Source organism: Syzygium oleosum, unplaced genomic scaffold (assembly GCF_021117445.2).
Source record: "Syzygium oleosum isolate NSW1041296 unplaced genomic scaffold, Sole_v2.1 Sole_v2.02, whole genome shotgun sequence".
Taxonomy (NCBI): Eukaryota; Viridiplantae; Streptophyta; class Magnoliopsida; order Myrtales; family Myrtaceae; genus Syzygium; species Syzygium oleosum.
In genome coordinates, this window is record NW_026607486.1 from 3,274,331 (window position 1) to 3,302,038 (window position 27,708).

Here is a 27,708-nt window from a genome sequence, read left to right on the forward strand (position 1 = left end):
CCGTGCGTGGTTAACTTTCCGGTACTGTCATTAAGATCTAAACTTGTTAGAAAAATCGTTTAACGGACAAATTCAGTTTTAACACATTGATAGTAATTCGCCGACAATGTTAGCAATTTACCAACATGAAATACGATAATAAGTCACAACTTTTTTAGAAATTTACCACTTAAAACAAGCATATTTCCTTCTCTTTTCATGTGATACCATCCATGCGACTCAGCTACACCAGTTAGAAGCCTGATGTTCGACCAAGCATTACAACTGAGAGCCATATTAATTTAACAGAAGGGTGATATTGGATATTGTTCAAAAAAGGTCAAGGGCTTGTTAATCCAAAGTGATGATAACTCATGGATCGATTTGAAATCCCAACAATATAAAGTTCACAGATTCGTAGTGGCGTTATTTGTTTTCCATAGCTTCTGTAGTTGAGTCGTTGCTTGGAAAATCATTCGTGTCCGTTCTCCTCAAATTGTATAATCATTCACAATGATTTTGGTGCAGAGAAAGGGAAAACTCCAGATACAACCTCAACATTTGCTACGATGAAATGCCTATTTTTACAAAGGTCTTCATAAAACCATAGGAGATTGAGGAAAGGCAATTTAGGTAAGACTGTGTGTGTGTGTGTGTTTTTCATTGTGCCTCAGGAATTTGGCCATCAAGGTTGTTATTGTTGAACATAATCCTGGGCTTTCCCATGCTGAAGTTGAGCACTCTGGCATTCATGTTGTACTTGATCTCTCCATCGTACAACAGCTTCCTTATGTAGTGCTCTATGTCTGATCCAATCAGCCGAAGAGTGTACTCCGTCAGCGGCGCACCCTGGCATCAGCAATCCCAGCAATTTCATCAGTTTAAAATTCACCAAAAGTGCTTACGGATCGTAATGTCGCATGATGTACCGAGTACTAGTAGCAGTCTAGTATATGCCACCATACAACATGAACAGGACCATCCTTTACTCTCCCGTAAAATCACAAAAAATGAGATCATAAACGACAGGTCCTAGCGGTTGTGTAAGCAATACCACGAACTGCAAAGCGATGCATGCAAGGAAAGACCTCATGTATGCTTTGTCATTACCATTTCATGTGAATTTGCATAACAATGACAATGAGAAAATTCAAGAAAGCACCACGTGAATTACTCCCATGGGCAAAAGCAATGCTTCATTCATCGAAAAGAGAGTACAATACCTCGTAGTGATCAACAAGCTCCTGGAAGTAGCCGTAGACCTTGTTGCAGGTCTCCGAGGTCCACACGAACTCATTGCTCGGGTCTAGGATCAGGGTGAGCTTGTCCATCTGAGTCTGGTCGAACTCGCAGGTGACCGGGTCGATATACGCAGCGTAAATCCTCACGTGCCGCGTCGTGCTGCTCAGCCACTGCCCCCCATATTCGCGGCTCATGTTCTTGCTCTTGACATTCACTTGCGGCTCAACCGGCCTCAGTCTCGTCCCTTCCGGCTGCTTCGCCTTTTCTTGTCCCGGGGCGGCTGCTTCTTGTGCCTTCATGTCTTCTTGTTCTTGGACCTGTGCCTGTTGCTGAGCTGAAATGGTGAATGGACTGCCGTTGCTTTTGCTGAATTTATTGCTTTTTCCGAGCCAGCCCAACATGGAGAGTTTCGCGGATGCCATGTAAGAGGATGATGCTGCCATTCTTTGAATTGTTGCTCTTCAAGGAGCAGTATTTCTGGGAACTTGAGCTTCTTTTTCTTCTTTTGGCAGTAAGTTTTACTGTATTATATGCAAGAAAAATAGGACTGTGGGAGTGATTGGAGGTATCGTACAGGCAAGGCACAAGGAGAATTGGTGATCCATTGATTTTGTGGATAAGGTTTCTCGCAATTGGCGGGGATATGCATACTCTGTTTGTGGTGAAGGGAAAAAACACTTTTCTTGTTAATGAAAATAAATAATAATAACAAGGAACGCTTCTTTTTTTTTGGTCGAAAAAGAAAAAAGGAACATTTCTGCCTGAATTTATTCGACGCTACGGGAGAATATAGTTCGAAATAAATTGAACCAATGTTATCCATATGTGGTAGGTACGCATTCGCTGTGAACTTGAACTTCTTTTCATTCTCTGCACCATTGATTTAGCATCAGAAACATACTTCGGAAGCAGTTTTACTGAAACCATCAAAAGTTCTATTTCCACGAGAAACGTTTGCCATGAGCGAAATTTCCATGATTCAGACGACAAATGGTGGTCGTGGTCGGTAAATAACCGGGTAATCTCTTAGTTTTCATGGTAGTTCTCTTTAATTTACAAGCAGCGGAAAAAGTTACTGCAAAGATCAAGAGAAATCAACATGAGCGAATTACCAGCAGCAGATACCATCCACTAGCTCAACGCTACAAAGCATCTAGCTGCCCAACCTCATTATCGCGGCTTTCAGCTGATAATAATCACGTTAACGGCTTCGATGTATGACCGACATTAAAACGACAAAAAACCCAATAACAGAAGAACAGTAATTCAATTGCAGATTCCTAGACTCTTAAAATTGAAGGCACAATCGACACAAGGAATTGCACAAATTGAAACCTCTTCGTACATGGCACAAGAAAGAATGCCGTTCTTATCTGACTTCAGGTGAAGATGTGGCTACCGGATACTCCAAGATAATCCTCCTTCCACTCGCCACAGTATATATATGAACACCACTAAAATATAGCAAGATCAATGTAAGCGCTTGCTACGTTCTTTTCCATTTGAACCCGTCATAATGGATCAACATATCCAAATCCGCATGCCATTTAGTCTCGTAAATCAAGAGACAATACAATACACCAATTCCCATTCCAACAAGACATCTGAACATGGAAATCAAATTCTCCATGTTGAGTCACTCGAGAGAGCAAAAGTTTTCGTTTCGGTCACATCTTTGTTCCTTCGCTTCTAAACAGAATCTACATTTCCTCTTCAGCCAAAGGAAGCAAGAACCACAATCGGAATTTCATCTTTCTTTCAGGATTCCAACAAATATAGGATGGGCATGAGATACTACCATATGGTGCAGATGAAACGTTGCCCAGTCTTTTGTAGTCCAGTAAATCCAGCACTATATTCCTGTCAAGTAATCCCTATTTTCCGCTACAAAGCTGAATCAAGTCCACTCGACGATAAAATAGGGAAATTTCACTTAGGCTTTATGGCGTCTTATTGCCAGGCTTGACATGGCATCATAAATTTCATTCCAAAGATATTTGAGATGGCATCTTACCGAGTGTTCATATCGTTAGTTTGGTCCCAAAATAAGCCATTCAGCAAGCATGAATTTCAGACTAAGCTCCAACTCTATGCAAATAACCAAGTACTAGGAGAGTAAGAGAAAAAATTCGGCAAATGTGCAGCAAGTGAATAGCATCTCTTACATGAAATTAGTCCAAGACATTGAATCCATGCAAAAGAATGTCGTCACTCATGCATTGTATAATCGAGGAATAATCAAAAGCAAAGAGCCTCTGCAAATCATTAACAAACCCCACCCCCCCCCCCCCCCCCCCAACAACAAAAGCCACACCTATAAACACACAGACACTCTCCTCCCTCGTATGAGGAGCACCAAAAAATATGTATTGAATTCCAGTTTTCTAGACTGAGCTGGCATTCATAATATTCAAAAAGCAGAAGGATGTCCGACAAACATATTGTCACTTTTATTTTGAAAAGAAGACCAACCAAATTGGAAATAATAACAGCAACACAAGTACGATCCTAGTATAGCCTAATGCAAAGAGGACTGAAATTACAGTAGGCCGTGATTGTAATGCCCTTCAGTGTCATAACACTTCCTACAAATCATTCTTTATAAAAAAGAAACTGCAAATACACATAGGAAAGCATTTAATACCTCCAAATTGGATACCAATTAGAGCTAAAATATGTAAATATCTTTCAATAACATTACTCCTTCCAGCATTACTAGATTAATCTTCGTCTTTATGACAAGGGCAATTCAAACTCTTGAGCATTCCAACTAATCTCGAAGTCACCAGTGTCCCTTACACTGCAATTACAGGGTGGATCTGACCCTATAAAGGTGGCTCCTGTGATACCAGGCATGGATGGAATTCAAGACCCCAGACATTCCAAATTAATAAGTAGATCAAACATTGCTCTTCAGGATAAACCCTTGAAATTGATCAGCCTTCCACTATTACTACCACCAGAAATTAGTCGCAAGGGTATACCACAACAAAGGGTGGTTGCAGAGTTGCGGTAAGATTAGGCAACCATGCACTTGCGAAATAAAAGGAAAATGCGGCTGGCAAATTGGACTCAACTACATTATGCTTCATTAACAGAGAAGTAAATAATAACGAATCCTTCAGATTGGAAGTCTTTCAGAAACTTCATAACAAGACATTGCTTCCATACAAAATATTTTATGAAGGGGGTTGCAAAATCTGGAATGGGTAGATTACAAGTGCCAGGACACCACAACTTTTTTCCATTTCTTTTCATCTAACAGGGGATAAAATGTTGTACTGCATAGACCGGCTGCTAACATATTTGATGTTTAAGATAGGACAACTAAATTATTAAAAAAATATTTGGTAATAAGAATATAAAGTCATTAAAGTAATCAAATTCACCAAAAAATAACCTATATGGAACATAAAACCAAAATAAAGTATCTAATATCCTTCATCTGAATCCTTCGAACCAGCTAGCCTTTTCAACTCGGTGGGAAAAGAGCAAGAAGAATGATTACCAATTCAACAATCAGATTTCCCATGAGTGCATAGATGTATATCGATTGTTTTTTTCTATTTTATGTATTAGTAATTGTTCCCACTGGCAACGATGTATATAGATCAAGTTAAAAGGTACAAGCTAGGAATGATTCACACTTTGGAACCTACCCCATCCTTCCAATTGAAATTTGGATCCCGGAACCTTGTTTTCTCTAGAATGATTCACACTTTGGAACCTACCCCATCCTTCCAATTGAAAGTTGAAACCTGGAACCTTGTTTTCTCTAGTATTCATGTGAACCTACCATGTCCTGTCAATTCCGCAGGTTTTCTTACACCTTCCATAAAAGTATGCCCTAGTCAGAAATCATAATTAAGAAATCGATCGGGAAAGTGAAATGCACGAGACGTGATATAAGTAATAACTTCCCCAAAATCATCGATAGGTCATAGAGGTAACCTTACAGCAAACACACGACAATCAAAACATGAACAAGAATGTGTGCGCAGTCACCAGGCTCCTGATTTTCACTGTAGTAGAATTATAATGAACTTACCTTCTTTACTGCAGAAAAAAGCCACATATCCAAGAAGAAATTGTGAGACTCAACTGATGAAGGGGCTGTAAACTCTAAAAACTGAATCAGATTTTCATTTAGTGAAATCCACAAGTAAAAGAATTGAGATACATCAAAGTATACAAAAAAAATGAAAATTAGAGCTTTAAATATTTCCAATAAATCGATAGTGATTTTGGTGCTGCAGATGCTAGTCATAATTCCCGTCATCCGTCCACACTTTCCAATTTGAATCATCTGAAAAGTCTCAATTCTTCTGCCCATTCACACCGTTTCCTAAACCTATGCTGCACATTCCACCTTTTGAGTTGTTTACAGAGTATCCCCAGCAGTTTCTTTTCCGAAGCCAAGGGGGAACTTTAGTATTGTTCCATTTCTGTTGCCTGAAGTACCTCCTACCCATATCCTGAGAGGAAATCTTCACTCGCTTAAACATTTGCTGGCTATTGGCACATGCAACCTCTGAATCTACTAGGTTAGAGCTGCTTGTCCCAGTGCTGCTGTCATCAATAAAACTAGCTTGACTGCACTCATCCACCTGTGTTGTGTCAGCAGAGTGGCCAGTGTTCTGAGAATCAACATTTTGTGCAGGTGACTGACGCTTCCGCTCTCGAGGAAGTTGGGGCAATGGAGGAAAAGGATGAAAGGGAATGCCAGGAGCAACAATCCAGCTCTCCATACTTTCAGCCTGGGGTTTACCCAAATGCTGCAGAAAATATAAGGGAATTCCATATGAGACAGGCAAACGGGAAATAAACTTCCCCTGTGGATTCCCTGCAACCACATTGAAAGGGCAGTGCAAGTGGTAAACATTCTCATGAGAGACATCCATCACCATTGATGAAGCATTAGAAGAAAATCTAGATGTGTCAGGGGGAGATGAAAATCCTGGAGGAACATCTTCACAGCTGTTCTGATGCCTTCCATCGGCCACAACAGTTTCCCCAAGAGAAGACTCGAGGCTGACAGACCCAGGACAATCCTTTTTTTCTTCACACACTTGTTCCTCATGCTGTGAGAACCTTGGATGTGTATTTGGCTCCGCATCCTGATCCCATCGGCTCTTGCGCTTGCGGATTCTTTTACCATCAACCGAGCTGTCTTCAGCACATGATGCTCTGCCACTATCCTGACTAACAGTGACAACCGTAGCTGTTGCAAGAATTGGTTGCCTGAAGGAATCAATTGCTTCTGTAGGTCTCCCGCCCTGATCGCGCCAGTCATTATGTGATGCCGAAGCCCTGTCAGCAAAGCCAAATTTCCTGATATGTTTGGGAATCCATTTATCCCTAAAGTTCCTTGCAATTTGATGAACCTGCATAAAAAAGAGAAAAATTAAGACAACTTTCCCATGTAGAAATTTAGTGCAACATTTTAGAAAGCAGGAAGTGAACAGTAAGAGATCCAATAAGAGCTCCTAACCAGAAGAACGATAACTATGCGAGATAACTAATTTTATTCATTTGCGGTTCATGGAAAGGAAACATAATAAAGTATACCTGCTTGTCATCATGTTCCGTCAGGGATAAAATTGACTCCCTAAAGCTGCAGCAAAAGATAAGCACGCATACTTTCAGTATCATACAAGAGAAGGAAAATAACAGCGAAGAAATCAAAATGAAAAAAACTCTATAGATATTATAGACAACAGTCGTTCTGGTCTTGCCAAGAAGAAACCTGTAAGCATATAAAAACAGCTAAAAACAAGACAACCAGCTTCAAAACAGTCTTATGAGGGGTTTGGCAAACTGAGGGGGCTCGAGGCATTTGTTGAGCTCTACTAATTTTGATTTTTATGTTGTCGAGACATAAATGATGAGCAAAGTGCAGAAATTCTAAGCATCACAAGACAATGAAACGTGATAGCCTTCCTGAACACATTGAATGGAGGCAAACCAGTGTCCTCTAGGGATTCAATAACATCATAATCCACACATGGAAGAACTTCTAATATCAAAGAAATCTATTTGACGAGGAAATTCATTTAATATATAAAAAATTAGAACATAAAAAATACTGAATCAATTAAATTGTATAGTCACAGAGGTTACTTTTTATTTCTTTACGAATCATCACGAAATTCTAAGATATAACTTTAACTCTCCATACAATGACTAATATTATCTTCAACTACTAATCTTTTTTATATATAAATTATATAATTATAGGCAGATCCCATATGAAATTTATTATTCCCTCCCGATCCCACAACATTTTTATCACAACCAAACACAATAACATCATTCCATTCAATTCCACTAGTTACCAAACAAAAGACTAGAATTCTCATTTTATTCTATTCCATTTCATTGACTCATTCAACCCTTATCCATCGTACCAAACGCAACATTAGAGTTTCACAAAGTTGTAAACTAGAGAGCTTTGCCATATTTTGAACAAATTACTTGTGTAGAAGTCAAGCAATACTTCACAAGTCAATGAAAGAACAAAGACTCTATTCATGGCACCAGTCTAGCATGGAAGGAAAAGAATCATCGCCTCAGAAGCTGGTTGTAAGCAATATGTGCAAACCAGACTGGACTAGTCAATTCCACTTGCAGATAGGCCACACCACTTAGAATTGCATAAGTCAAAAACCAGACAAAACTGGGTTAAACAGTCGGGCCAACCACCTAAGTCGGTCAGACAACTTCCAGATCTCACAGTCATACAGTTAATGGGTGCTAGCGTAATCTTGATCTGGTAAATTCAGCGGCACTCTTCCTTTAATAACTTGCATTCTCCTATTGCTATTTCGTTTAACTTTGCCAACTCTCATTTACTGATGACAAGTTGACTAATATTTTTATTTGCCATAGTCAAAATTACTAAACGCAAGGCACTGTACACCATCAGGTGCTCGGCCTGGTGGCAAAGGGTTCCCTTTCTTTCTGTGAAGGGGGTGGTGTTGTTTTGTCCTAGGTATTAGGTTCAATCCCCAGTAGAAGCCCAATAAAAGAATATTTCAGGGCACTTTAATTGGGAAATAAATCATAAAACAGCTTCTGTACAGACAAAAGTAGTATGTGGAGGCTAGAATCAATGAGCTGAAGCAGCCAAATCATGTCGCTCACCATTAACCAAGAGATAAACATTTGCCTTGAGATGAAAAAAGAATCATTATAGAAATAAACTGAAATGGATAATTGAAACACTAGAATTGCAAGCCAATCAGTTGACAGAATCATAGAACTTTATATGCAGAGCATTCCATTAGGATGAAGAAAGGAAAGTGGTTCACGATTGGATTAGGTATGGACTATTTGTTCAGCAAATCATATTGATATTCATAACATTGGTAACAGCCAAACTAAAGCTCTCCTTTTCCTCATTGATTCTTCTTTGTTCCTTTTCTCCATTACTAGCAACAGAATCTCAGTACTTATCAAAAACATAAGTCGGCACAAACTTGGCTTCTATATCACCAAAAGATTGATTTCAATTTTGCGCCAAAAGATCAATTAGCAAATGTTCATATCATAAAAGCTCACATAACAGCAAAAGATACATCATAAAATAAAGGAGAGAGAGAGAGAGAGAGAGAGAGAGATGGCAAAAGGAAGGGGAGGGGAAGGGAGGAAACAAAATTCTCGTCTCGCCTAATCAATCAAAACTAGATGGGAACACAACGAGAATAAAGTTAGATGCATCTAACCTCTCCATTCCAAGACAAGGCGGACCACTAGCAATGTGCTCCAATGTAAGGACCTCCCTCACTGCTAAATACTCCAGAACCTGCAAAGATCATTTGAAAGCTCGCTCAGCAATCCTTATATGCTTTCTTTCAATGGAAAAAGTATAGATAAAATGCACATAGCAACATATTGTATAATAAATTCCATCTAATTTAAACTTCCTACTCTTCACTAGACCAGGGATTCCATGTTTGTAGTTGCAAAATTTACACTTCAACTTAAGTTCTTTTTCCGACCAGAAAAAAAGAAGTTCTTTTAAGAACAAAATTTGGATGTGTCTTAAATAACAGCAAGGATAGGATTTAAAAAGGACATATCCGAGGAAAAGTTAATATAGGCTCAATTGAGGACAAAATAACAGTGAAACGGTACAGACAAGTGAAACAATGACTATTGGATGCTCCCATGAATTCATCAGGGATCAGATCAATTAAACAATATAATAACTCAAAAAATACAGAGCTTATTGGTGTGAGCACCTTGAGAAGCTTCCGAAGTATAGGGATCTTTTTAAAATCCCTCCTGTATTGTTTCATGATGTTGTGAAGCATCTGCAAACCTGAAATGACAAATAAGGATTTTTTAAAGACATAGGCAAGGCTAACACAATCTAGAGCTAATTGTAAGACTCAATTAGGACATTAAGCACCACACACAGCCAAACTGCACTCACTATACAGAAACCAGTCTGAAATGTGTGCATGAGTCCTCATTCCCCAATAAGATCTATAAATGCTTCAAATATGCAACAAAAAGAAAGGGGAACAAGTACCATTTTTGCTTATAATATCAACTAGTACGACTCGGGATCTTGTTTTCAGAAGCGCATCAAGGATCATTGAAAGATCTCGGTTGCTGAAACGGGAAAGTGTAAATGATAGTCAATAACTCCTCAGAAAAATGATAAAACAAAAAAAGAAAATACCAATACCAAAAATCACACTAAAAATAGCAGACCTCTGGATCGCTTCATTGCCTCTATCACCTGAAGCTGCAGTGAGAAATAGGAGCTTCAAGTAACCTCTAGGAGCATCCTGTTATAACAAGAAAACAAAAGCCAAATCCAAAATTGTGCTTAGTAGCAGTATATATGCAAAATAAGAAAATTATCAACAGCTAAAATTAAAATAGCATTCCCACACAAAAAATCACATTTAGAACTCCATATGATCAGAAATGACAATAAGACATCTAGAAGGCATAAAGTGCCTGCAGGTGGCTATTGGAACCAACAATGGTGGAAGGTTCTAGGATGGAAATTAATCACAACATCCGGAAATGGTCTTAGGTACTAATTCAGTAGGCTATGGTGTGTAGCACTTGGAGGAAGTATATATCATGGAAAGGCATACATATTGAAATTATTAAGCTAATAAAAGAAGATCACAAATTTAACGCTAATATTTTCATTTAAAGTCCCGTGAAAGTTTTCTAATTTTTTTAAATTATTTCTTTTAGCAGAAAGTTTATGAATACTCTTAAAATGTTCAAACAAATAGGCTCTAAAGTTACTTGGTACTCACTTTCCTTTTGCTTATCCCACCATCAGAATCCAACAACTCATTAAGTTTCTCTTCGACTGCGAACAACAAAAGCAGATAATGTTAGATACCTCTCCCCATGAATAAGCTCTGACATGAGTGGCAAATTAGAAATTCTCCAACCTGCCTCAAAGCGGCCACCAGAAGATCCTTCAACTGCTTTTCTGTGTTTGCTGAAAACCATCTGGGACTTGTGGGCCATCCCCTGAACTTTGTCCATGTTAATTGAACTACTGCTGTCTTTACTTTTCTTGATAGAGCCTGATGATCTAGATTGTTTCACAAGAGGATGTAACCTCTTATCAATTGTATCGAACTTCTTTGTCCTGCTCCTGTTTGCATCATCATCATGTAATTTGCTAAGCGGCTTGCTTGGAGAAGAGATTTCAGATTTCTCACTAGCATCCCGAACCTCCTCAGCAACAATTTCTTGCTGAGTTGCGGACACAGATATACTTCCATCATCCTTTATTTGTGGAATAATATCAACAGGCAGATCGGAAGTAGGGACTTTTGTGTTTGGATCCCCATTATCTACTGATGTTCGTGACTTCCTAATATCAGCAGCAGACTGATCCATTGAGCTCTCATACCCTGAGGTGATTATCCCGCCCAATTGATTCAATGGATGAACCATGCCACCATCCTCATAAAGCATAATGGGTTCTGGATATTCATCATCTGAATCACCCTGAACGATTGCTTCAGTATTTTGTGGATCGCCACCTATGTAACCTCTACATTGTGGTGAACCACAAACGCATTTTTTAGCTGCAGCACCGAACACCCTTACATAGTTGTAATCAAACGTAGCCTCTTCCCCCTGCAAAACGGAAAAAACAACGTATTGATAGGCATAGAAATTGTAGTTGCATAAGTGACGACATCCAGCTAGCAGACAGTTGACATAGATAAGCAACACCTTTTTTTTCCTCCTCATTGAAAAAAGAAAAGCAACACTTTCATTTCTATCCTCTTTAACCTTTCTTTGCGAGTTTTCCTTCAATAGCCTCTCATTTATTTTCATTTCTTTGCTTCCTAGCCAACTTTAGAAAAATGAGATCCATAGTGATGAAATCAAAAGTGACTTAACAGCTGAAGTTGATTGACAAAGTTCTATGTGTGGAGTGCTTGTCAAAGGCACTGCAGTAAATTGAGCATTGTAATTTTATTCTTCAGCACTTAATGAGGATATAAAAACTTTCTTGATTAAACTGATTTTTTCAAAAATTTATAAAGAATAAAAGCATTGATACATCAACATATAACAGATTATCCCTAGTAGGAACTCAACAGCATTCGAAAATGTCTACTAATAGCAAACACACTACACAGGTGGACATACATGAAAACCAGCAAGTCAAACACAATAATTGTGCTCTCATGAATTTTTCGTAGTAAACGCAACAATATCGGCAGCACTTCTTACCTTCTTAATATCCCTTATAGCAAACAGTCCAATGCAAATTTCTCCATTCACCATCCACTGTTTCCAAAGATTTACAAGTCAACACTAGATTCATAAAAAAATTCATGGACAGAGCTTAGTCCAGTGAAAACAAGACTATTATGGGAATAAAGAATGCAAAAATCAACAATAGCAGTAACTCTCGGCAGAAAAGAACAGAAATAATAGAGAAGTTGCCGATAAGCAAGCTTTAACAGAAAAAAACAAAGCAAATCAGGAGCATGAGGCCAACTCAGCAAACTAATTCTGGTCCTTTCCAGGACAGAAAGCAGATATTGCTCAACATCACCCAAACAAAAGTTAATTATTTAGAGCCTAGTATCTTTCTGGATATTTCTAAAACTTTTCAGCCAACCGTCTCCCACAGATAGATGCACGAGGCTTAAACACCCAAAAAGTATACTTTTAGGCCAACTTTATGGTGAATTCATGTTAGCAGCACCATTGGCAGGACCACCTCCAGAATCACAAGCTGTCGCTCAGAAATCAGTTTCCAATGTTGAGAAAAGAAAGAAAAAAGAAAGGTCAACAAGAGAATGAAAACCAATAATAGTAGCCAATAAGTTGTTCGTGAGAATTCAGAAAGAGGAACATTTAGCTACCCATAAGCAAGAAGATGCACAATATGAACAGGTTGAATGGCTATAAGCTATGTTTATGATATCAACACTCTGATTAGTTTTCAAGTCATCTGAATGAGGTCAACATATCAGAGTAGTCGTCATTATTAAGAATTTTTTTCTGCCACAAAAAAACAAAACCCATCTCATCTACATCTCATCTCAGAAAGGAGAGACATCAGAGAGAGTTTTTTTCTTTGCTTAACGGCCTTCATAATAAAGTTTACCGGAGGTTACAAAAACCTCCAAAAGAGGCCAAAGTCCCGGTAAATAAAAAGGCCTTCATAAATGTGCAGATCAATTCTAACAACTCCATGGTACTTGGACAAGAGAAATATACTCACGGTTACACTCACTGAAACTGAAGGACTTGCAGTTCTAACAGTGTTTAGTATGACCGAGAAAAATAAATGATGGACAGACAGAGGGGTGTGTTCTATTGTGGGGGTTGGGTTGTAGACTTGTAGGGGATAGAGAAGGAAGATCATTTAAATAATTTGTGACACAGATAAAAAATATGCAGTGCCAAGACAATGTTTAAAGATTAATAAGTACAGAAAAAGCATTAAGGTGGATTGAAAGGTCACCTTCTCTGTTCGGCAATTGGGATCACAGCTGTGGTTGATGAACCGCCCCAAGTTCCCTTTGGCACACGCATCGATAACCTGAAAGGGTGGAAAGGAGTCATGGATTGAAAGGAATGTCATGAAAGGTAAACAGAAAGGCAAATAATGAAGTAACCTTCAAGATGTAACTGTAACAAAAGATAGACCAATCATTACTGAAGACATCTTGCTTCGAAGTAAAAAGTTACAGGAATGATTCCACTGAACGGAGAAAGAAACACAAACACCCAATCTTCACAAGTGCTTAAAAACACAGAACTTTAAAGTCAATGACAAGTTCATCAAGTTAAAAAAACACATGAAATCTCTACAAGGGTTCCATCACGGAGAAGCCCAAATGCAGAAGCATGATAGCATGCCTATGAAGCAGGAACCATTTTTAATTCTGATTGGGATTCTCATTCTAAAGTTTCTAAGAGCAGTGGGAACCGAAAACAACTCATGCTCAACTTTGTGATTTGAAAGTACAAATGAGGGAAAAAAATAAGATGAAAGATCAACTTGATGTATCCAGAGGATAAAATACTTCCAAGAATAATGCATAACTATAAAAATCCAAGAAAATATCTTGGAAATTAATTTTCTTCATTATTTTGATCCATCTCACTCCAGTGGGAATGTACTCGAGACTTTTTTTGGGGTGGGCAGACCAGCAGAGGAAGGTCTAATAAATAAGGCACAAGGGGAAGCCTCCCCTGTGCAGGGAGAAACTTAAGCGGTGAGCAAAAAGTTTCTGTTTCTATTAAAGCAAAGAAGCACACATACTCAGTTCTCAGAACAGTTAATAACATCAAAGATACTTCTCACATTTTCTAAGCACTGTTTACAGCCTTTCCATTAAGGTAGTTTTCTTTGAAAAGCCCATCTAGACTGAAGATTTAAGAAACATCCACCAAAATAGGGAAAATATTAGATTTTACTTCTCAAGATTAATAACTAACTTGAGAGCCATAATCCTATTCAATCAATTTTATGCCACCTGGCCTTAAAAAGAGAGCAGCCCCCCAGTACACAATCTACTCAAATTATAGAAGAAATCATTAAGGCTTCAAAATTCGTACTACTAAGAACAACCCAGTGCCATTTTGCAATTTGTATCGTTACTATTATACAGTCAAAATGGGATAGGTGCATACCTCGCTGCCATTCAGTGTCATAAAATAGAAATGCTTATGACCCTGGGAAGCATACTCCCTTTGTCGTGCCTTATACGCAGGCATATCAAGCACCTGGATGTATCGCAAAAAAGTCAGCAACAGATGGATTGCAGGTGCACCAGAACTAACAAAGAACCTAAAACATCATGCTCATACTGAAAGCAATAAAGCATTAACCAAGAACTTTTTACTCTTGCAAGTATAAAGCTAGAACATCGAAACAAGTATGCCAAAACAAAAAAGCAAAATAGAAAAGATCAAGGCACAAGTCAAACATCAAACTAAAGTGGCGCATCAAAAACATAAAACTTACTAATAAAAGTGCCATTTCAACAAAATTATCTCTCTGGCAAACAACAAACACTTTTCTCTAACAATCAACTACAACAGTTGTTAAAACTGAAAGGCCGAATTTTCCATAGAACAGACCCAAGAATCAAATCTTGATCTTAAACTTCGGTCCTTTCAATTACAGGGAGAAAAATCAATAAGTAGAGGAAACTGTGTAAAAACTACATTTGGCCAAAAGAATAAACGACCAACCACCATGTCCTTTTCTAAGAGCACATGTCTACAGAAGGCAGAAAAAGTTCTACCAATCAAATTTTGCAAAATAAAGTCAACAGGATCACCTCAATTACCAGCATGAGTTAAACTCCCAAAGATACTTATCCCTAATAGAATGCATAAGTAGTTAAATTCTATTTATTTAATAAATCTTACGGGCTGTCAGTCAAAAATAAAGTCTCATGAATGCAAGCCTAATAAATCAGACAGCAGAACAAAATAAAACTCGCGTGCATTCGAACTCCAACATTACCTCTCCTACATATTCAATTATAAATCCTCCCTTGGATACATCCTCTAGCACCTGCAGCCCATAACCCTTCTTTCCGCATCGAAGCCATTGCATTTTGGCATACTTGCGTTTCTGGAACTGTGGATGAACCCATAATTTCAGATATAACTCTGAAAACAAAATAATAGCAAGATGCACTGTCCCTTCCTTGGCAAAGTACAGTACCTGTTGATTTGAACAGAGGTCCCCACAAGGGCAGGTACCTTGAACACATTCAATATTCAGCATTCGATTCAGGCATTCGTCTCCACATCCCAACTTGCCATTTGAAGGTGGTTTGCAGTGGCAAACCATTATCTGGAAACAAGCACAACAACGATGACAAATCAAGCTGACATGAATGACCACAAACTTCATGTGCCTCATAGCAGAAAGAATATAAATAACACTACAAAGAAACAATCAAAACCAGGCAACTGGCCAAGAGAATCAGCCAAATCATCCCTTGGAACTGAATCCAGAGTATTTAATCAAGTATGAAGAGAAACAAATGCTACACATAATAGAGGTAAAACGTAGAATTAATCAGAAGCAGTAGCCAGGATTCGCAAGTCAGAACCACTAGTAAAAATCTTAACAACCCTGACATGTAAGATTTTCAAAAAGGTTCAGAATACAAGACATCAATCATGAAGGCGCAGCTAGCACAATGCTAAAACCAGGCAAATTATAAATCAACTCAAGCAACCAAGTTCAAGCACAAATGACAAGAATCAGATGTTGACCTCATCAATTGTTTGACTTCTCCTGCTCCGGTGCAGAAACTTATTTGATTCTATCCGAACAAAAGATGATTTCTGGGGGACTGCAATGTAGATATATAAAGTCAAGTACAGTAAAAGAATCAGAAAGCTAAAAACCACCCTCAATTTAAAGTGAAAATGCAACTACAGGCACTACACAGACAAACCTATAATTAACTGAAACTGCCCCCCACCCTAAGAAAAGCCCCACCTCCTCAGTAAATTCCATATGCATCACATACATTTTTTTTTCTGATAATGTACCGTGGACCACATACAAAACTCCAAAGCAATAAATTATGCAGACCAATTAGCTTGCAAGTTTATTTTCTCTCGCAAACTCTGATTTGTCAGATTGTCAGTACCATGTTTATGTCGATTCTTCAACAAGCGGTCTTTCTGAGCTCATCTTTATAATTTAATAAAATACTACAATCAGGGGATAAAGACAAAGCTTTGCAAGCCATATTTTAATAACTTGGGGATTCCACTAAGAAGGGATGATCAGCCAGCAGCTGTAAGAGAAAATGCAGACTGACCCAGTAAAATTATTGTATATATCTAGCAATGACATTAAGAAAACCTGTCAAGCGGCTCAAACCCAATTCTTTATAATTGGGATGAGCAGTGCCCTCGTCTTCTTCACAAGAAGCATCTGATATGTCCAACTCAGCATTTATATCTGCATTTGACTTCTCTTGAGGGATTGAACAATCAGCGAAAGATACGTCCATGTTGTCTTTACAGGTCCTACAAAAAGAATCGGTGGAAGCTACTAAGCAATGACATAGAAACCATAGTAGTTTACCAAGGCAAATCATGCAGAACATTGCTGCTAGAAATCTGGTCAATGTAGACATTTAGATACATATGTTCCATGCGAGAGGCAAATAATTATTCTGTGGTAATTTCAACTCACAAAATATTATGAAATTAGACCTCATAAGGCCAAAAACTGAAGAACATAAAGTTCTTCAAAGGCACCAATTTATCACCAAAAAGGAGCAGCAATTTAACAACCATTAAACGGAGGTGGTGTTACCTTCATGTCCTAGAAAAAGCAACTAATAGCAATGTAACTATAATACTATTGAGTTTATCTCCAGCCTCAAAAGTAAAATATATATTAGTGAGGCCTGTACAGCTGTCACACTTTATGACAAGAACCAACATAGAGCCAATACGGACAAAACTCGATCCTTTTCACTGGAGGCATTTCTAAAGATGATGCATATGTATAGGCTGATTGTTTCACCCTGAAATTAGATCATGCAATGCTAGAATATTTTGCAAAATCTGAAACTAAAACAATTCTAGAGCCAGACTATCGTCAATATGATGAACAAAAGAAAGAACATTAGTGTACCAATTGCTATTTGTATCTTCAATAGAATCTGCAAGTGCAGCTGGTATCCTTCTCCATTTGTAGCAATCATCACAACGAACCCAAGCATTACGCAACAGTAAATGTTGCTCCCCTGGATCTCCTGACATTGTCCCTGATCCAGGGATACTTAGAGGGACTAAACCAGCGTCAGAATGAGAGTCGATTTTGTTACCCTGGTCACCGGCTATATCACAGTCTACAATGCCAATTTTGAAGAATCAGAAATTCAAATATCTTGAGTAGCCTACTCTATCTACCAAGGCTACCAAAGGAGTTACATTCAACATTACAAAAATGATATATTTTCTTCCAATCAAGACAATGGATCTTTCACTACGGGTTCAAGTTTAGATAAGAGCGAAAGCAACAACTATTACAAGCTAAATACCTGCTTCCATGGGAATTTTCACTTGAGAGAGGGCCTGATTATCAATGTCTTCGGCCTTTACCTTGTTCTTTCCCAAGGGACTTAGCTGGTTTTCCTTCCTGCTCTTTGAAGTATTGGAGCTTTTAGAGCCCCGCTTATACACTCTGCTAGATTTTGCATTTTGAGAAAGTTTACGTCCCGAACTCTTGGTGGAGCAATTTAATCCACAAGTATTTTCAGATTCAGATAGTCCAAGACTCGCATCTACCTCAGAAAATGTCCTATCAGCATTATCCACTTCCCGCGAAGCTCTAGCCACTGCAAACCCAGCCTCTACTGGTGAAGGTAACAATTCACTATGGCTAAAGCATTCAATTGAAGCATTGACCATGGTTGATACAGTAAAGTCCTCTTTAGATAAATGGCAATCGCTCAGATTCTGTCTGCCACCACGTTTCTTTGAAGACTTATCCTTGAGTGTGTGTGTTGAACCAGATAAACCATCTTTCAAAGCATGATTACCTCGACGAGGCACCTTAATTTTCTTTTTTCCTCTTTTGGAGCCGTCAACATCTTCACAAATGGCATATTCTTGAGCACAATGTAAAACAGCTTCATCGATGTCTCCCCTAAACCCTTCACCGTCTTGGGCTTCTGGAACTAAATTAATTACTTCTGAATCAGGAGAAGTTTCAGGATCCAAATAGCCGCCATCAGCTGTTCCTCCTGCTGTCTCAATCGCCGCACAATCAGGAATCCCAAGACAATCTTCTCTGACATTTCCAGTGGACCTTTCTAAAACCGTACCGGTGTCTGAGTTTTCAGTTTCCAAACCGGAACTTAAGCGAGGATCAGCAGAAAGAAGTTTTTCCTTTGAACTGCTCTTGCCTGGACATCCCTCTACCCTCGATTTGTATTCACCATCACCGTCCATTTTGGGAACCTCAGCACAGGTTCCCTTGGATGATGTGGTCATACCAGTATTGGCAACAATGCTGACGGATGGGGCAGAAACAACCTCTATTACATTTGAACTACTCTGAATTGGTCCTTTGCCCAGTTTTACCTTCAACCTGATACGTGTGGATGAACCACGTGTTCCACTGGACAAATTTTGGTTCTCAACTTGCTGATTCTTCATCTTTTTATCACTTTCTCGGCCAGTCCTAGCTTTACTTTGCCTTTGGCTTTTCATTTGCCTGAACCCCAGCCCATTTACCTGCTCAAACAGTTGTGAAACATTTTGGAGTGCACCCCAGGGGGAAGAACGGGCTGTTTTGGAGAGTGAGGTCCTCTTCTTTTTTGAAGCCTCACTAACAAATTCTCGAGTTTCAAGAAGGCATGCTACTTTGTTTGCATTCCTCGAGTTCCTCGCTGCCCTTTTAGCCTGAGTCTTCCTGCCTGATTTACTTAATCGGCTGCTCTTCTGGGAGGATGACGAAACAATTTTGGGGCCTCTAGTCTCAGAGCTATGATCTGACTGAGTAGAACATTTTCTATAATCTGTGCCATCCTCAAAATTGTCAACCTTAGAGCTTGGAATTATAACCCCAGTTGAAATCTCTGGCACATTTTTCAGCTTCAAAGAGCGGTTTTCATATGTCAAAGATGGCAGACATGACTGCAGAAGATACGGTTCCGCAACAGTGAGCTGAGAAGCAAATTCAGATGCTCCTTTCCCTAAACTGCTGCCAGCACTTTCGTCCAATTGACCATCACATTCACGTGAAATTATAAATTTCTCTTCTGTGAGCTCTGCATCATCTTCTGCAAAAGCAATGACGTAATCAGGTATCTCAATGCTTGAATAATAAAATGTTTCAGGATCACCAATAACGTCCATATCCCTATCCTCACTCCTTCCCTCACAAGGAAACAAAGTGTCCGCAGGTTTTTCTTTCCAAGACATCGCACTACCAGTTGAAGGGGAAATCTGATTGCCTAACTTCACATCCATCTGACCCAAAAAATCAACTCTCTCTTCCCTATAATCCGAAACCACCTCCAGAGAAGGCCCGCAAGCATTTGTATTCTGCCTATTCTCTGCGACAAAACTAAATGGAAAATCATCAGAACATGAAGGTTCCAACGTTTCGGGGAAACTTTTTGAAGGCGATAGCCGGGTGCAGGTAGCGGCAGCGGTATCCCCTATTTCACTCGAGAGAACAGCAGCATTACTGTTCACGCCTTGGCCATCCTTCAGGTCCAAATGATCCAATGAACCAGCCTTGCTCATGACACCAGCTTCTGAACATAAGGAGATTCTGCTTGGCGTATAATCCTCCGGTATAACTGAATCGCCATCTTTCTCAACCATTGAGACCGTCGACTTCTCCGATAGAGAGAAGGCACAACTCTCGTCCGGTGCCGTGGAATTATCCACGATTCCAGTGACTTCTTCCGAGGCAATTTCACAACCCACCAACGATACGTTTTTGTCACGACTACTATCTTCTTTTCCCAGGGTCATCGGATCCATACCATCGTCGATACGCCGCTTCGCTTCCCTTAAGCCCTCGACTTTTTCATCGCGAAGACCGGCCACATTATCACCATCCACCTCTCCATCCTCCACGTAAGAACAGCCGGTCGTGATAGCTTCATGAAACGAACCGACGCCGCTTCCACCGCCCTGCGAAACCAACAAACCGCCGCCTGGCTCGGTCTCCACGCCGGCCAAACCGTCGCCCGCACCGACCGCATCCGCGTCCTTCCCCGCAATGAGACAATTGGCCGAATCGGCACAATCGCGGTTCGCCTCCTCCATCACGCCGCCGCTCGAACCCCCCGCGCGCACCTCGCTCAGCTTCATACGCGGAGGGCCTCGCCGCGTCGTCGAATACCAACCCCCCGCCTCGAGCGCCGAGCCGCTGGAGACCGGACGTTCCAGATCGCGGGTCGCCGGCGATCTGGAACGCGAGCTTAGGCGTTCCGAGCGACCGGCATACGCGAAGACCGAAGGGGGCGGGGGGGCGGGGGGAGGAAAAATCGGGCAATCAATCACGGTGCCGTTGTGCTCGCCGCGAACGTCGAAATGCGCCTGGAATCTTCAATGGCCATCAAAACGAGAGAGCGAGAGCGAGAGAGAGAGAGAGAGAGAGGGAGGAGAAGAAAGTCTCGCGCGCGCGTCTGCAAACCCTAGACCGCGAGGGGAAATTTTTTTTTTTTTTTTTGTGGTTCTTCTTCTTGTTTGACGAAACTGGAGCACGAGAGAGAATCGATTCAATAGACCGAGGAAGAAGGAAACGTGGGAAGCGGCAACGTCGCCGATCTCGCGTGGGCTGGGCTTTTTGGACTCGGGCCCACGAAAGCAACGGAGCGAAGAGCGCTTGATGGGCTTACTGGGCCCAAATGAACCGATGAATCGCCTTGCTGAGGTATAAGCCGGCGGTTGACCCGCCCGTTTGGGTGCCGCATGAAAACCATTCTGGTTCTGTCCAGAACTGATTTTTTGTTCCCAGAATCAGTTTTGGACCAGAAACCCGTTTGGTAACGCAATTTCATTTTTCTATTTTCGGGACAAGTTTGCTTCCAAAACTGATTCTGAAACCAGAAATGAGAACCAAAAAAAAGTTGGTTTTTCATTTCTGGAACAAAAGTGAGAACCATTTCTGAGGAATTCATTTTCTTCAACACACATATTCATATGGAAGTCACGATCTTTGAGGTGAGAAAAAAAAGCAAAAAATCAAAAATTTCAAAACTTAACAGAATGGTTTAGAATCTGTGGCTACCCACTTTCGTGAAATTTAAATTTTTTAGAAAAAAAATAAATAAAAATAAAAAATAAAAAATTTCACAAAATGGCTTAGAAAACCTATGGCCACCCACTTTGAGCAAAATTTAATTTTTTTAGTTGCCAAAAAAAATAAAAAATTCTAAAATTTAAAAACTTCACAGAATATCTTAGAATACCTGTGGCCACCCAATTTGAGCGAAATTTTATTTTTTTAGGTGCCGAAAAAAATAAAAAAAAGCAAAAAATCAAAAATTTCAAAACTTCACAGAATGGCTTAGAATACTTGTGGCCATCCACTTTGAGTGAAATTTAAATTTTTTTAGGTGCCGAAAAAAATAAAAAAAATAAAAAATTTCAAAACTTCACAGAATAGCTTAAAATACCTGTGGCCACCCACTTTGAGTGAAATTTAAATTTTTTTATATGCCAAAAAAATAAAAATAAGCAAAAAAGTAAAAATTTCAAAACTTTACAGAATGGCTTAAAATACCTGTGGCCACCCACTTTGAGCGAAATTTTATTTTTTTAGGTGCGGAAAAAAATAAAAAAATAAAAAATAAAAAACTTCACATAATTGCTTAGAATACCTGTGGCCACCCACTTTGAGTGAAATTTAATTTTTTTTAGGTGTCGAAAAAAAAATAAAAATAAGCAAAAAAGAAAAATTTTCAAAACTTCACAGAGTGGCTTAGAATAGATGTGGCCATCCACTTTGAGTGAAATTTAATTTTCTTTAGGAACCAAAAAAAATAAAAAATAAATAAATAATACCATTTGGGCATCTAAAAAAAATTAAATTTTACTCAAAGCGGGTGGCTAGAGGTATTGTAAGTCATTCTGTGAAGTTTTGAAATTTTTGATTTTTTATGTTTTTTTTCACCTAAAAAAATTTAAATTTAACTCAAAGTGGATGGCCACATGTATTCTAAGTCATTCTGTGAAGTTTTGAAATTTTTTTTTGCTTTTTTTTTCACCTCCAAAAATTAAAATTTCACTCAAAGTGGGTGGCCACAGGTATTCTAAGCCATTCTGTAAAGTTTTGAAATTTTTGAGTTTTTGAATTTTTTTTGGGCACCTTAAAAAATTTAAATTTCACTCAAAGTGGGTGGCCACATGTATTCTAAACTATTCTGTGAAGTTTTGAAATTTTTGATTTTTTGATTTTTTTTGGGCACCTAAAAAAATTTAAATTTCACTAAAAGTGGGTGGCCACATGTATTCTAAGCAATTCTGTGAAGTTTTGAAATTTTTGATTTCTTGATTTTTTTTGAAAAAATTCAACAAATTTCCTATTTTCCCGAAATCTAAATTTTTTTTATTTTCTCGACATTTTGATGATTTTTTCTGGAATTTTTCAAATTTTTGGGATTTTCTAAATTTTTTTAAAGATTTTTATGAATTTTTCGGATTTTTTATTATTTTTATTCCATTTCTAAAAAAATGGATTTTTGTTACTGGAAATAGAATTTTCTGTTGTTTATCAAACGGGTTTTTATTTCAGGAAATAGAAATTTTGTGCTGTTATCAAACGGGTTTCTGTTCTAGAAATAGAAATTTTTTGTCATTATTAAACGGGTTTTTTTTCTCAGAAACTCATCCAGGAACCAGAAATAGAAAAATCTATTTCTGGTTCAGGAACTCATTCCGGAACAGAATGGTTATCATTCGCTACCTTGGCCGCGGAAAGATGAATTAAAACGAGCGTCTATCGCGTCGTTTAGATCGAAGGGTTTTATTGCGTAAATCGAAAGAGTTTGGAGGACTTAGTTGCGTAAAATAAAACTTAGAGGATTGAATAGGACGAACCGAGGAGGTTAAAGCATTTGATTTAAAATAAAACTCTTGAGAATGTGTGACAATAGACGTTAATTGTCACCTGACAATATCTTATCTAAACAAGGGGACATGTCGTACATGTCAAAACGATTTTCTATAAATGTTCTACTCACCAGATCATAAATGAGTCACCATCATTCACAAGTTGCTAGAGGACGAGAGTTTATTTTGCGGAAAATACTTTTCTCATTTTCTGGCATTTGGATGACTTAGAAAAATGAATTAACGAAAAAGATTTTCTTAGTCAACGGAAAATCAATACTTAAATTAAGATTTTCTAAAATATAACTAGCTATCAACGCTTGAACACGGAAACCCAATCCTCATAATCGAGCTATTAGTAGCAGGGTTGGGTCTACCGGGGTCCACCGAGGGCAAGTCCAGACCCATTGAGACAAGCCCAAGACCCTGGTGCTTGTGCTCGAGACCATGGCGCCCATGCTCGGGACACCAGTGCCTCACGCTTAGGCTTGAGTCCATCAAGGCTAGGCTCGGGACTCCTGTGCTTGGGACCCCGGCAACCCGACCCTAGGCCATGCCTTGAACCCTAGCGGTTGTGCCTAGCTCCATCAAGGCCAGGACTCGGGACTCCCATGCCCTTGCTCGGTTAAGACGCACCCGCACCCTGATCCATGACTCCTAGCATGGGTCCATCAAGGTCGTGCCCGGGACCTTGGCCAACCATGTCTCGATCTATAGAGGCTGGGCCCGAACCATGGTGCTTGGGACTAGATTCCTAATGACCAAACCTAGGTCCATCGATGTCAGGCACTGGACTTCGGTGCCAGCACTAGAGTCTATCAAGGCTAGCCTTGGACATTGGTGCCCACAACCAAGTCCTCAGTGGCAAGACCTAGGTCCATCGAGGCCATGCCTAAGACCTTGGTGACCTTGCTTTGGTCCATTGAGACCGAGCAAGGCTAGCCTTGGACATTGGTGCCCACAACCAAGTCCTCAGTGGCAAGACCTAGGTCCATCGAGGCCATGCCTAAGACCTTGGTGACCTTGCTTTGGTCCATTGAGACCGAGCCCAAGACCTCGGTGCTAGTGCCCTTGCCTAGGACAATGGGCTGTGGTCCATGGAGGCCAAGCGCGGGACCTTGGCACTCGAGCCCGAGACCCCGGCGCCCGCGTTCGAGTCCACAGAGACCAAGTTTAGGATCCCAATGCCTGTGCCCGAACCTGGATTTCAATGACTCAAGCTTAGGCACCAAGGACTGCCCTAGATGGACCTTGGCTCGACCTTGAAGGACTCAAGTATGAGCACTAGGGATCCGAGGGATTGGCATCGGGGTCCCGAGTATGGACACGACCTCAATGGACACGGGACTGGGCTCCAGGACCAGAGCTTGGCCTCGATGGACCCAGGCATGAATATTGGGGACCTGAGCAACGGCACTAAGGTCTGGGGATTGGTCTCAATGGATCTAAGCCTAAGCACCAGGGTCCAAGGCCTAGCCTTAATGGATTCGGGCACGAGCAAGAGCATCGTAGTCTCGAGCCCAAAGTGTTGAGGTATGGGCCACGGCCTCGATGACCCAAGCGTGGGCACTAGCACTAGAGTCTTGGGTTGGTGCCAGAGCCCAGCCTTGATGAATCCAAACCCAGGGTCCTATTCCCAAGTGCCAAGGTCTGGGCCGTGTGACACCCCAAAACATCACACGCGACACTTTTCCTTTTGGATTATAACTTTTTGGCTGTGTTTGGTCATCAAGAGAAGAATTGGGATAGGAGTGTCAATGGGTCGGGTTGGGTTTTTATGATACCCGACCCGACCCGAGACCTTGCATACCCCAAGAGACGGGTCAAATCGGGTCAGGTTTCGTGTTTTTTTTCCTAGATAGATCGGAAAAATGGGTGTCAACCTCGAATACGTATGGTCATGGAATCACCCCTCACCTCATATTTCCCCATTTTTGTTCTTATTATACTGCATGTTCGTCGCCTGAATTGGCTTGTGACTCTCGAGCTCATACGTGGAATCTTATATTTGCCTTCTTTCTGAACATGTTAGATGGGATCTTGTGAAGATTCTTGAGGTGAGAGCCGGAGAAATTGCAAGAGAATGTAGAAGCACAAGCACGTTGTGATACTAGGATAAGAATTGTGTCATAAGGCACATAAACAGAAAGTAGGATAAAATATTCTCCAGATAGTAAAGGTGGACATATCCAATCCTATCAAGTGTTTGGTATAAAGATAAGATTGAAAATTAATGCAAAATTTAATTAAATTGAAAATTGAAAATTAGAAAACAAAAATTGCAACCCTTTAAAAAAAAAAAAGGCCTGTCGGAAGAAGAATTAGGGTCGACAAAGGGCGGAGTTGCAGAAGGCGAAGGGATGAAGGGTTGGGTGGCGGCGGCACTATCACACAACCACCGATATTGTGACCCATCACGAAGTCTCCATCTCCGACGGTGCTGTATGAAGTCTCCATCTCCACCTAAAACCTTCTTGCCAAGCTCTTCCCTAAAGCAGTCGATTGACATCATGAACATTGAAGAACCCACCAATCAATGGCAAAATAAAAGAGGACCCAGGAACCCACGTGGTCTGATCTCGCCGTCACTTCCTTTTATCAAGAATGCTTAAACAATCACTCATGGAAAAAAGGATGACTTCAGGAATTACAAACAAATATTTCACTAGTGTGCACGTGAACTGCAGCCAAAACACACCAGATTGAGGAATCGTGGTGGTGGTGGTGGCAAACTGGGGAGATCGCGGCATCGCTTGTGGAATGCGACTCACCATATAGATCTGAGACGGAAACAGAGAGACGGGGTGAGGGAATCTCAGGCTAACCTCTGCACAGTCGTTTCACTGGTCTGGCTCAAAGAAATCAAAGTGATTGGCAATATTTCGATTAGAAATCAACCATCGCGGTGGAGTCCAACGAGCCGGATTCCGATGAACTCTTTCCATCGGCACAATTCACTCGCCGGAGACAAAGGGCTGCACCGCTATCGACAACAATGGTGGCGCCAATGATCACAGTAGAAAGCAACAACTTGTCGTTGTCGTTCTTCTCAATTTTTTTTTTCATATTTTCTTATCCAATTAGGGTGTATCCCACCTCCTACCCTAGACTTTTTATCCGCCATTTTATCTGGATGTATCCTGGTTTATCCGGTCCGGAGGACTTCCCCAAACATCGAATAGGATTATTTGTTATCCTATCCGGAATCTACCAAACGCAGTCTTTACTTATTATTTGCATGCAGAAGCTAAACAAAATTTCCTCAACAAAATCCCGTACACAAAAATCGCACGAGTTTAATTAATATACTTATGCTTCTTTATTTATATAAAACATCAGTTCCCAATTCTACTACATCGTCCAAACAAATTACAAAATACAAAAGTATTGGAAAAAAAATTGGGTCAACCAACACCATTACTCCTATATTATCTAAAAAGCATGCCTAAATATTAACCAAGCTACCATCCAACTCAAGGGTTGATGGCCTTTTGTCTTCATCTCATCCCCTTCATCGTCATGTCCAAGGGGAACCATCTAACAAATTTGAAAAATAAGAAGTGACCCAAAGCCTAGTAAATGAAATTTCTAGGTTAAAGTTAAAGGATCATATTACCACTCAACCTGGTACAAAATAACGTGAGCATGTAACAAGCAAGCATGTATGCCGAGTACATATGTAATGTTTTACCTTTCCTTATAATGATATGCTCAAGTAATATGACAACATTGCATATTATCATTTCTCTCATGTACATGCGGATGACATAACATATTTTGATGTAAGGTAACCACCAATTAGTTCGTTCATTGATGTGAGTGCCTATATGTATTTATATATGCACATAAACATGCATTTGGTATTTTACTTCTCTTTCCAAATACTCCTAGGATATCCTAACACACGGGATATCTCCACTCTAAGGCATCCCGATACACCCTCTGGGACATCCTGACACACGGGGCATCGTCAACATTAATTTATGGGCGACGAAAAACATATTGTTCTCATACAAGCCATGATAAATAAGTATTTACATGCATTTCAATACATATAGTCACCTTATTGTTTCATCACATATTCCTCAAAACAATTAAATGCATTAGTCAAACAAACAAGTAAGAAGCAACACGTGATTATACTCAATAGATGGTTATACTCATAAGCTGGATATATACATTAGTGGTTATTGTATATAAGCAAGTACGTGAATATATTTAGGAAGTAAATCTAATCAAGCAAATGAATATATTCGGACTAATGAATTTACTCAATAAATGAATACATTCAGGAAGTGAATCTGATCATACAAATGATTATATTCGGTAAGTGAATACATTCAAGAAGTAAATCTAATCAAACTAATAAATGTACTTAGCAAGTGAGTACATTCCGAA

At 39.8% G+C, this 27,708-nt stretch overlaps 2 protein-coding genes across 4 annotated transcripts; both read right to left on the reverse strand.

Moving 5' to 3' along the window:
• Positions 1 to 443: 443 nt before the first annotated feature.
• On the reverse strand, positions 444 to 1,848 carry LOC115693613 (NAD(P)H-quinone oxidoreductase subunit M, chloroplastic). The gene is made up of 2 exons (XM_030620639.2): positions 1,203 to 1,848; positions 444 to 828 (listed from the first exon to the last, which is right to left on the reverse strand). Exons 1-2 carry the CDS (start codon positions 1,662 to 1,664, stop codon positions 640 to 642), a joined length of 651 nt encoding a protein of 216 aa, XP_030476499.1. The 5' UTR covers positions 1,665 to 1,848; the 3' UTR covers positions 444 to 639.
• Positions 1,849 to 5,337: 3,489 nt separating this feature from the next.
• On the reverse strand, positions 5,338 to 20,945 carry LOC115693612 (histone-lysine N-methyltransferase ASHH2). 3 transcript variants are annotated; one of them, XM_056308676.1, is made up of 17 exons: positions 17,775 to 20,945; positions 17,366 to 17,498; positions 16,583 to 16,749; positions 15,982 to 16,061; positions 15,422 to 15,553; positions 15,218 to 15,334; positions 14,377 to 14,469; positions 13,202 to 13,279; positions 11,956 to 12,012; positions 10,650 to 11,349; positions 10,509 to 10,564; positions 9,943 to 10,019; positions 9,758 to 9,840; positions 9,465 to 9,544; positions 8,946 to 9,025; positions 6,790 to 6,835; positions 5,338 to 6,605 (listed from the first exon to the last, which is right to left on the reverse strand). In XM_056308676.1, exons 1-17 carry the CDS (start codon positions 20,563 to 20,565, stop codon positions 5,538 to 5,540), a joined length of 5,838 nt encoding a protein of 1,945 aa, XP_056164651.1. In that variant the 5' UTR covers positions 20,566 to 20,945; the 3' UTR covers positions 5,338 to 5,537. The 3 variants fall into 3 exon arrangements, with proteins under 3 accessions (XP_056164651.1, XP_056164650.1, XP_030476496.1); XM_056308675.1 differs by having other exon boundaries at positions 17,366 to 17,522; XM_030620636.2 differs by having other exon boundaries at positions 17,366 to 17,582.
• Between the last annotated feature and the right edge of the window lie 6,763 nt (positions 20,946 to 27,708).